The following is an 11,744-nucleotide window of genomic DNA, read 5'->3' as shown; positions in this document are numbered from 1 at the left end:
ACAAAAGTAATTATATTTTAAGCAGATAGTAACATTTTTAACAATTTTCAAGCTTCTGATGACGTCACAGAAAATGTGCTGACGAAGCAAATTTTTTTTGGCGCCATTTTGTTCCTTTTATGACGTACTATAAGTGTGCCAAGTTTGATTCAATTTGAACAACCCTATGAAAAGTTATTGAGGGGGGGCGGAATCCGCCCCCCCCGGTCATAGTATGTTCGAAAAACCGGACCGAATAGGGTTAATTAACTTGTCACCAATTTTTACCACTAAATCACAATTGTTACATTTATCTCTGGTGACAATGATTGATTGAAATTTTTTTGGATTCGCCATCATTTTGTTATTTTTCAACCACACTAGTGCTATATTAGATTCACATTCGAAAAGTTTAATTAAGTTTAAAATTGAGTTTGAGAAAGCAGAAAGGGAATTGTCATCAGCATAATTGTGTACACTGACTTTTTTAATAAAATAAATAAAGTCATTAATAAAAATGTTAAATAAAATAGGTCCTAAAATTGATCCTTGGGGTACTCCAGACAGAATTAATTGGAAAAGACTATGCTGATTATTTATGCGGGTAGATTGCTCTCTGTCAGAAAGGTACGATAAAATTAGAAGTAGGCATCCTGGCTAAAGCCATAGGCATTTAATTTAGCAATAAGTAAATCATGAGGCACGCAATCAAAAGCTTTAGATAGATCCATTAAAACTGCACCAACTACGTAATGTTTATCTAATTTTTGTTTCCATTCTTCCAATAATCTTATAAGTACATGTTGTGTGCCATATGATTCCCTATAGGCTGATAAAAATTCTGAAAGTTTTTATCAATATAATCAACAATTTGAGATTTAAATATTCTCTCATAAAATTTTGAAAATATATTTAAAATGCTGACTGGTCTATAGTTGTTTACACATAATTTATCTTTCCCACCTTTATCAATAGGGGATACAGTAGCGCGTTTGGCTCTCCTCGGAAAAACAGAAAGACAAATACTGTTGTTAATGGCATTTGTTAAGGGTTTTATCAAATACGGTTTTGCTATCTTCACCATTTTAGCCGTTATCTTGTCCTCTCCAGATGCCACACCTACTTTTAGATCCCCGAAAAGTTTAGAGACTTCATTTTCCGAGACTTCCTTAAAGTTAAACAACATTTCATTATTTTGATCAATTAGTGAATTTTTAATTTCAAGAATACTATGGTGATTTTTATATGTTTCCAGAATCTTTGAGATAATTTCATTTCTATTTTCAGATTGATAATTTCGTAGCGACACTGGTTTAACTCCACTATATTTTTCAACTATATGTATGTACTCTTCATTGAAAATTTCCGCTGATTCATTTTCATCCGTTACTATAATATCATCGTGAACAATCATAATTTCATTAGAGCTCTTACCTAATTTGTTAGTAAGGAAAGGTTTAACAGTGCTCCAAAATTTCTTATTTTGAATAATGCTACCCTCCATAACACTATTAAAATGCTCTTTAATCGCCTGTCGTCTCATACTAACACACTTATTTCTTTGTTTTTTATATTTTGCCCTATTTTCATCTGTTCGATTTTTGTTAAAATTGTTTTTAAGACGAGATCTTGTGTAAATTGCTTTTCGTAATTTTTTATTCATAAACGGGGCTTCGTTACCCCGAACTAATTTAATTTTTATAGGTGCATGTTTATCAATTATATTTCGAAATTTCAGTACAAGGTTCTCATAATTTTCATTTGGATCTATGTTATCACAACAAAAATCTGTGCTCCTCACTTCTTCAAGAAAAACTTGCTCATCAAATTTTTTAAAACACCTACACGATATCTCCTTCGATTTTAAACGTACTAAAAAAGTCTTCATAAAAGTAGAAATCATATGGTGGTGGTCACTAAGTCCAGTTTCAAAAGATTTAGAATTATGGAAACATGCATGTTTATTTGTTAAAAACACATCTATTCGTGATGCACGAGTATTTGTGAAACATGTTTTTTGTTTTATTAAATTTTTTAAATTGTAGGTTTCGCAAAAAGTTGTAAAACTGTCAAAACGTGTCGAACTTGAGTCATCACAATCAATATTTATATCGCCCATGACTACAACATTATCATAAGTTTTGAAAGCCAAATCAAGTGAGCGTTCTATCTCAATAAAAAAGTTACCTAAGTTAGAAGATTCTGGTGGTCTATATACACTAAAAATGGCCCATTTTTTATTTCTCACTGTAATCTCAGAACAAATAACTTCATTTTTCTTTGGCTCAAGGTTCGATAATTGCTTACAAATCAGCCCTTTTTTGACGTATTCAATAAGTCCCCCTCCATTTTTATCCCTGTCCCTTCTGTTTCGTATTTCATAATTTTCAATATCAAATTGAGCAGACGGAAATTCAAGGTTTAATTTAGTTTCTGCCAAAACAAAGTAATCTGGTGATATTTTTGTTACAACTTCGCGAACATCTACTATCTTGTTCCTTAAGCTATTTAAGTTTAAATAGCAAAGCAAAGGATTATTTGGATGCTTAAGCCGCAAATGTTTAGCATTTTCTAAATCACATTCATTAGAAAAACCATCTTGCTCCTTATTTGAGACATCACTTAAAGTTACGGAACACCCCAAGAAACCGTGTTTACATATAAAAAATTATTTAAATAATTCAAAAAATTATTGGCTAAACATACTTTCCCATTATCATTTAAGTGTAGACCATCTTTCCACAAGTTGAGCTCTTTAATCATTTCATTGTTTAATATGGTCGTGTGCAATAGCTTTATCTTCTACGACTCTATTCACTTTATTAATTTTCTCAAAACATACTCGCTTGCACCCGATGATACTTGATATAAAAACTTTTTCCACGCCATGCTCTTTACATTTATCTGCTATGTTTACGATGTTATTAGCAATTTGTTCTTCAGTATTGTCGTTTTCGTCCATATTAAAAAGATCGTTAATTCCTACGTGCAACATAACGATATCGGGGCGCTCGTCGATTAGGGTGGGTAGGGCATAATGGCCAAGATTCTTCACATTTGTACCTGGAAAACTTTTTATTCTTGCATCACCATTTTTCAAGTGTCTATTAAATTCTCTTGTCTTAATTCCCTTAGGAATACTATCGCAGATGATTCTGATTTTTTTCTTCTTCGTGGCTGGCTCTCTCATACCTTGTTGATCATTGTTAGTATTATAAAAGTATTTTTCCCTTTCCGGATAGTGACTTACAACTGGATTTGGCCTTCTGGGAGGAAACGTTGTATTACGTGCATTTGTTGACCCATTAGTTTGTGACAAAAACCTTCCACTTGATTGATTGTCAGAGTCTGTATTAACGTTTGTATTGTTAGGGTTTTCAAAGTTTAAAACCTCATGAGGAAGATTATCAAATCTATTTCTCGAAGTATAATCATAATAATTACTACCTGACTTTGTAGATGGTGGTCCTCTGGGGACTTTATGCCAATTATCGATTTTTTCTGTTCTGGTTGACCGTGCTTGTGTTACGTTGTGGTTGTTTTCAAAGTTTAAAACCTCATGAGGAAGATTATCAAATCTATTTCTCGAAGTATAATCATAATAATTACTACCTGACTTTGTTGATGGTGGCCTACACGACAAGCACATCGAGCTGCCTTTCCTGACGGAGCGCAAGGTGGTTCACAGGGTCGAGAAACTGGTAGACACTCTTTCGAAGCATCAGCCTGAAGACATCATCATTGTCGATGAATTTGGTCATGGATGGTACATTTACCTTTAGCTACTCCTTGTCTAGCTGCTTCGTGGTATTCAAATCGCAATTTTTACACCAAAAGCTTGCCACATACTTGGCGTTGATGCTCTGAAATTCCAGACATGTATCCGCGCACTGCTGACATTTCATACCTGCCGTGTGTGTACCGATGACGTTGCTTGCCAATTTGTCCAGCCCGGATGCCATGAAGCGAAAGCTGTCGATGAACCTGATCTCTAAGCTCTTGTACGTATCACGATCATCGTGCCCCATGCCTGCAATGGGCACCCTGATTTTAACGTTGAAAGAGATGTACTTTTCCGTGTTTTCAGCGATGCAACCAATATCCTGGGTGTCATATTTCTCCCCCAGTTCTCGGATGAACAAGTGGGCATCATAACCCGAGAGATTGTGGAAGATCACGGGCACGTGGCTAGGTATCTTGTATCTGAGGTTGCAAATCGCGTGCGCTGCACCTCTATACAGCCCCGTGTAGTGACAGTGGTCCCTGACTTTGCGGCTATACTCGTCGTTGTCAAAGGTTTTCATGCACAGATGTGACAAGTTTTGGCAGAGTCATACTCCCTCTTTAGTACCTCCGTTAGTGGTAACATGTCCTGTTGAGGGTAGGTGCTGTATAGTCGCTTTACCTCATCCTCTAAGTGGTCGACGAACTTCTTCACGCAGTCCTCACCCCTGTAGACTGTTAGTGGGTCTGGCACGGGTCCGTAGGCAAAGGTACTATATGTGCACCAGCCACATGGTACGTGCTTGTTCAGCTTTTTAGTCTTGGTCCCCCTCGCATTCTCTTTCCTTTGGATCAAGAGGCACTCGAAATCCGCAAAGATGGCGAAGGGTACTTTGAATTGCTGCTGGCCATCCTTGTAGTATGGCCACTTTTCCTTTTTGGTTGGCATCGTGCTCTTGACCGCTTCGTTGTCCCTGAAGTAGGTATAGTGCTAGTCTCTCGATTCAACCGTTGAAAAGGCTTGCAGACAGTTCATACAGAAGTGCATCTTTGCATGATTCTTTGATGTCTCACTACCCAGGAGCCGTGAGATATTTTTGATGGCTATATAATGACTCTTTTTATCATTCGTGAGGAGTAGCAGATTAACCTGTTTCTCGCTTCCGTTGTGTGTAGATCGACGCAGGATATTGAAAGTCTTTCTAGTCACGTACAAGACGTTCACTGCGATGTCAGGATTGTTCTTCTTAAATTTGGATATATGCTTGATGCTTGTTGGAAACTCGATGCCCTGCCAGTTATACTGCTGCATGTAGGGTCTTAGCTTGGTCACGCGTTCTGGATGATCACCGATATCCCCATGATGTAGAGCGGCGATTATGCTCTATTTGAAGCACTTCTCGTCCTTGTTCGCGGGGTTATTAATAGCCTTTTTGCTGGCTATCCACTTAGATGCTTTGATATATGAGGAACCCTTTGTTAGTCGTAGCTTATGGAAGTCCACGTCGAGATGCATGATTTGACCGATCGTGAAGCCACTTTTCGGCAGCGCTGGGTTCTCCACATGCGTTTTGACTTGTAAAAACATCATATCTATCACCTCGTTCACCACAGTATCCTGAAAGACCGGTGTCATGTTGCTATGGAATACCTTATCAACTTCGATAAACTCGTTAGTACCCTCCACTGGCTTCTTCCATAAAATCCAGAGGGAGCACTGCACCTTAGCAGACCCCATGTCTTTAACCTGCTTCTCGACCATGGTTTCCACGTGTGATTGCACCATCCCCAAGTACCCATCGACATCCGTACCGTCTATGCCAGGGATGCAGAAACTTCGGAAGGTTCTATGGTGAGCATGCTTATGTTCCTGAGGGGTGAAATCTTGGTTCCGTTGCTGCTCGTCTTCGGCATGATCCTTCCTTGCCTCTTCTTTAACTTCACCCATCAGGGTCTTTCTTGCTCCATCATAAAGAGCAAGGATGCGATTTTTAACCGATGCATATATACTTTGCACCGGCTTTCTAATACCCTCTGGTACATAGTTCACAAGCCAGTCAGACTACTCCCGCAGATTACTCTTGACTACTGGACGTGTCCTCGCCATCTCTTGGCTTTCAAACACATTCATGGCTTCGGGTGTGGGAGTCGAGGTTCAATCTTGCTCTTAATAGGACGGATTTTTGCCATCTCTTGACGCTCGAATATATCCAATGCATCTGGTGTAAATGCTCCTGGAGGAGCAGGTTGTGGAGATGCCTCCAGGAGTACAACAAGATTAACTTTGCGTAGCTTGAAATAGCGCGTAAGTCCACGTGTTTTCGCAATAGCGTGTAATTTTTTCACGGTGTGTGTATTCATCTTTATTGTATATAGATTTCAACTAAAAGTTCTGGGACAGTATTCAATTGCGCAATCTCTATTTTTGTTGATGTCAGCATTATTCCCGCTAGTCGCTATTGCGCATGCGTAGGATTATATCAGTATTTCCGGAATTGTCGAATTTGGGAGGATTCGGGATTTCTGATTTCGGGAATTCGGGTCCCAGAACGAAGCACAATTCTTATTCTGATTTCCATTTTCCTGTATGATCTTTTGAAATTAGCTCTCACCAGTAGAAGTTGCAAATTTGCATACAAGAACAATGTTGGTAAATTACAAAATATTAGCGAGAAACAAAACTATATGCTATGGTCTCCACCTGGTTTTACAAGAGGATTTGTAAGGTCAACTCTTAAATAATAATTTTGCCGGCTTAGCCGCGGCTCAGGAATTTGTATATGGAAAGCGCTTTTTTTTATATAACCAAGCGGTTGTTGAACCCCTTGTGTTGTGTTTTAATGTACTGAAGATGAACTTGTAGCAGGTACTGAAGATGTGTAATAATTGTTTTGCAACTTCCCTCACGAAAAAGTTGTGGGGTTTTAGTAAAAAAGTCAGCAAAAATGTAGAAAACGTACAGGATACCCACAGAGAGATTGTTTTTGTTGTTTACGTTTATATCGGCAAACCTTTTTGATTCAAAAGGTCCTTAAAAAACTTCCTTATTGACATTGTTTATCACGCGACTATGTGAGTAAACATTAAAAGCAAAAACACCTTTGTATGTTTAAAATTATGTTAGTTAGAAAAATTTTTAAACAAACGGTAGTATTCATTTTCTCCTTATCGTTTTAAGGTGATACATATGTTACCAGCGGTACTGTCATCCCTGTTACTTAAATCTTATTTAACTGTTGTTTTCCTTACCAATTCAAATCACAGTGTATAACTTTTCCTGGGTCATAGAGAGTTGAGCTTATCCCTTTAGAATTTTGCTGTTTTGCACAATTGTTTCCGTTACTGGAGCTTTTTGCATAGCTTTGCCTGGAACACCCCATTTGCGAAGCCTGCTTGTGCAAAATTCTGAGGATTTGAGGATGAGCATTTCCAGCTAGTTCATGCAGCAGGGCCATTTTTTTGTTTTTCTGCACAGCCTTCTACGCAAAAAATTCAGCACTACAGCACTCAAAAAAAAATTCCTTCTACAAAAAAAATCAAAATTGATGAGGTCAAGTACTAAAACCAAAAGTCCCGCAAATACATAATTTATGGTGAAACATAACATAAGACATATTGCGAATGGAATAAATGTTGTTTGTTGGCACAGATTTGCGTTACATTACATACAATTTGCTTAGTTTCTGTAGTTTAAATAAAAGCGTTTTGACGCTCTAGAACACCTTGTTGTCCCTCTTTGAAAAAAATTGACAGAATATATCCATCGGAATTAGTGAGGTTAATCACATAAAATATAAATCATTACCTTTTGTAGGTAAGTCAACTGTATTGAAAGCGCTGTTTTTCATTTCGGGAGTAAGGCAAGTTCGGAAAAGTGTGGGGTTATCGGACAAGAAAAAAAAATTATTTGAAAAATTTGCCTAAGCTTGTCCTTGTATTTATGACAACTTTGCTAGATGACAAACTCATGACAATCAAATCATCCAACCTCGCTCCCAGGCCAATATTTCGCTTTTTTGATATCCGAGAGACTTATTTTTTTACAGCTAGGTTGGCAACAAAGGTCTTGTAATACAATCACTTGTGCAACAAATATAGGGTTGTTCAGTTGATCGGATAAAAACTGAAAATTTGGTAATTTTATTAATTTTTAGATGAAGGATTGGGGCTTATTCACTTCTTCAAAAACTGCCGAACCTGCGTCTCCCAATAAGTGCATTGTTATAAAATAGCATCTTGGATAGGAGTGAAGAAAATAATGAAAATGAATGCCGAATGACTTATAGTAAATAAATGGAAATTTTAACAAATAATTTGATTTATTTTTAAAATAAGAGACTTCTTCATGCGGGCGGTTGCTCAAACATGTGGGTGATGGACGAGCTTCATTGTTAACGTAACTTCATCAGGACCTAGTCATTAACCTGCGTAGCATGGTCACAAGAACCAGTAGCCCGATATGGCCGCTTTTGCTAGTGAACACTTACAGTAGTAGTAGGTAGTGATTATAATCAGGCTTTCGCTCCTTCCACACCTTTACCCCCACAAACCCCGCTTCCACCATTTCCACCACCACCTCCATCCCAAAAACAAGTAAAAACTAAATCATATGCTGATATCAACACAAAATAATATTAACACAAATAACCAACATATAACAATTTTAAATGTAAAATACATGACCTCATCAACGCATGCGCAAAGGTATACAGAATATGAGTAAGGGAAATTCCCTGAAATATCCAATCCTTGACAAAATCCAAAAAAAATGCTGGTTGAAATTGAAATCTACCTATAATAAAGATGAGTTGGAGGCAAGAAAGATGGAAGAAATTGGTTGAAGAGGATCCCCCAGTGGTAAGGTATGTACCGGACCAATTCGAGACCCAGGAAATGGGCAACAAGGTTGTTGAAAGGAACCCCTGGCTATTCAAGTATACCCCCGACAGGTTCAAGACGCAAGAAATGTGTAATATGGTGGTTCGAGATAGACCCCATCTACTAGAGTTTGTTCCGGACTGGTTCGTGACCCGGGAAATGCGAAGGGATAATATTTATTCCCAATTGCTCGAGGAATATCGACAGAGGAAAGCGGCAAAGGCTGAGATTAAAGAAAAGATACTTCCTATTGCATGGCATCCCAATAGAGTCATAGACTGGTGTTTTTTAGAGGATGAAAAGGCAGACCTTGAGTTTTTTGTGGAATAAATGAAACGATGAATGAACAATGTGATGAATGTGGGATTGATCTTGATAAATATGTGAGAAGTGTGGACGGAGGTTAATTATATGTGGAAAAATGCTGTGTTGGCAACACTATATCATGTGGCTCACCTACAACGGAGGAGTATGTCATTGTAAAAAACCCTAGTTAGAGTCTAATTTTCATAAATAAACGGGATGTTTAAATTTTATGGAAATAATATTGAAACAACGGCTTTTTATAGCAACCTAGCTGCATTTAACATCTTTGATATAAAGAACGAAAACCTTGTACTTGGCGATCCAATACAAGCGAATAAAGGCAAGAATGCTAGATTTGTGATAGGTTACAAAAATGATAATAGAATTACCGCCCTACTAATCAGAACACCAGGGGGGGGGTCTATGTAGCTATGGAGCATCTCGTTATGATGATAGTTCCTCACTTACAATGTCATTTAACTTACGGAAGCATCCAGAATGGCTTCAGAAATACTAAAGCATATTGACATGGATTGAGAAAATATATGGTAGTGAATTCACTACCCCACCAGTTAAAAAAGGATATGTTAGTACCAAAGTAAAGGAATGAAATAGGGAGATTAATACTGATTTTCATGACCAATCAGTCCCACTGGAGCAATCCTGCGACTGCATCTGCATTTTAAAGCTATCAAGTATCTATCGGCAAGGGAATAGGAACCATTTGCAGGTTATGCTTGAGAAGTGCAAGTATAAATCGGTTCAACAATCCAGGACACGACACCTTAATTCATATGACGAGGAACCATTCGTTGTAGTGTTATTCAATCCTCAAAGGGCTGATCTTCTCGCAGCGATTCATAAGGTAAAATATAAAGATATTGCAACACAAACCGATGATCCACACTGCAAACCATGCTCGGATATCGCGGGTATGAAAATATTGGACGAGTACATAAGAAGCTTGGAGGTAAAACAGAAAGGAACTATAATCTACGACGGTGATTTTATGGTTGATGCTAGTACCGGTAAATTATTATGTGTTATTTAGTGTTTTGTACAAAATATTAAATTATGAACAAGTCGGCGGTTCATCTAGGTAGCACTTACATGTTGAACATATTGAAGTTTTTTGAACAGTTCATCTTTGGTCTCCTGTCTTCCCAGAGCGACAAGTGCTTGTCTCTCTTGCTCATTGATCGTGGAAACGATCTTTTTAGTACGTTGACGGATTTGCTCTTTCAATAGGAGATATTTTTGCTTCTCTTGCATTATCAGGCTAAACTCATAATCACTTATCACTCCATTCTCGACGGCATTCGAAATCAGATGGATAATACTATTCAGCTTAGTCTCTGCAAGGAGTCTTGTACTATCATGCTTTTTGCGTTTATAATTCAGCTTCTTTCTACCTTGTTTTAAAGCAGTTTTTCCCAATCCAACGGCTATTGAGATTCCTCCCATCGCGACGACCAGATGAACTCCGATGCCGCTGAGCATAAGCAATCCGTGTTCCATATATTGGATCCAGGTACCATGCATTTCAATTTTTTTAGCGAGTTTTTCACGCTGTTTTATTTCACTTCGTTCAATATCCTCTATTTTTTTGAGTCTGTACACTTGACTTTCATCAGGCTCATGATCCGGTGCACTCGGTGGTAAGCTCGGGTATAATTTCATAACATCATCATTCATTTATTCTATGAGTATAACCATCTTTAGTCCTACGAATGAAACGTTTTTATCATAATGATGTTCATCCGTCAACATCATCTCAAGACGATCATTCAAACACTTCAAAGAAAGGTATATAGGAGTGTCAAAATTCCACGTCAACATGTCTCCCCATGTGTTCTCTTTTGTGGGCAATACCGCTAGGGTTTTCGATTTTTTCCCATCTAGCAGGGCATGGTCTTCATCTAATTGGTAACATGTGAGTTTTAATCGGTGATATACGTCCGTAGCATAGGCTGCATCATAATCACCCTTCATATATTCTTTTTTTCGGGGGTCAAATGTGAAGCCTAATAGCTTGTGGAGTGCTTCACCGAACACTAACGTATACCCCTCAAGAACACGGATCCTGCATATACCATTTTTCAATACAAAAAGCTGTACTTTACCCTGTGCCTGTGTATTGACAATGGCTGCTATATCTTCGATTTTGTACAAACTATTCATAATCTCGATCCGGGTCACCGTCTGATCAGGTCATACTTTACGAATTGTAAAGTCGTTGTTGTTATATATATTTAACCATGTTGGTCTAATGCTGATCGACTTCATGGCTATCCTTGTGCCTTCACTCAGATATTCATCAAAAATTATAGGTTTCGAAATGTCGGTTATATATAACTGCTTCATGTTTGTTATAACAAACATGAATATATATAGCTATAATCCCAAAGCAAAAAAAAGTCCAACAGAGGTCAGTGGCCTCTCAGTGTAACTAACTTGGAGCATCAGGACCTCTACGTGTCTACGACTAAGCACATTTACATGATCTTCCCACAGTTCACCAAATATCCTATCAAAGTTCTTACGAACCTGTTAAATGATCCAGTGAGTGTAAATTGGGAGGGACAAGCCCTGGACTATTGGAACATCCAGATAAATTTCGCTTGTCATTGCGCAACAACGGCGTTGGGGATATATGCCAAGCACATGAGTGGCTCCGTACCCCTCGTTAACGCCATTTTCAACTTCCACGTGTACTACCACATGCGTCGTATCCTCGCGAGAATGAAGGTACCTATGCCATACGAAGGAGGCTTTTTTCAGTACGATAACCCCTATTCCACCTCGGGGTACGCGCTAGTATGTCGTGAATATGGTGCGGATCCCAACGCTTTGTACAA

General features: G+C 38.1%; 1 protein-coding gene across 1 annotated transcript; it reads right to left on the bottom strand.

The window, feature by feature from the left end:
- Positions 1–617: 617 nt before the first annotated feature.
- LOC130645912 (uncharacterized) lies at positions 618–2,693 on the bottom strand. The gene is made up of 4 exons (XM_057452036.1): positions 2,686–2,693; positions 1,298–2,600; positions 943–1,147; positions 618–820 (listed from the first exon to the last, which is right to left on the bottom strand). Exons 1-4 carry the CDS (start codon positions 2,691–2,693, stop codon positions 618–620), a joined length of 1,719 nt encoding a protein of 572 aa, XP_057308019.1.
- Between the last annotated feature and the right edge of the window lie 9,051 nt (positions 2,694–11,744).

Source organism: Hydractinia symbiolongicarpus, chromosome 5 (genome assembly GCF_029227915.1).
Source record: "Hydractinia symbiolongicarpus strain clone_291-10 chromosome 5, HSymV2.1, whole genome shotgun sequence".
NCBI classification, from domain to species: Eukaryota; Metazoa; Cnidaria; class Hydrozoa; order Anthoathecata; family Hydractiniidae; genus Hydractinia; species Hydractinia symbiolongicarpus.
The sequence above is the reverse complement of the archived record's forward strand: the minus strand, read 5'-3'. Positions and strand labels throughout refer to the sequence as shown.

Coding starts and splice junctions, on each gene's coding strand:
- LOC130645912 (XM_057452036.1), bottom strand. Junction 1,148..1,297: donor TAGTTGAAAAATATAGTGGA/GTTAAACCAGTG, acceptor TTTAACTTTAAG/GAAGTCTCGGAAAATGAAGT. Junction 821..942: donor TGTATCCCCTATTGATAAAG/GTGGGAAAGATA, acceptor AAAAACTTTCAG/AATTTTTATCAGCCTATAGG.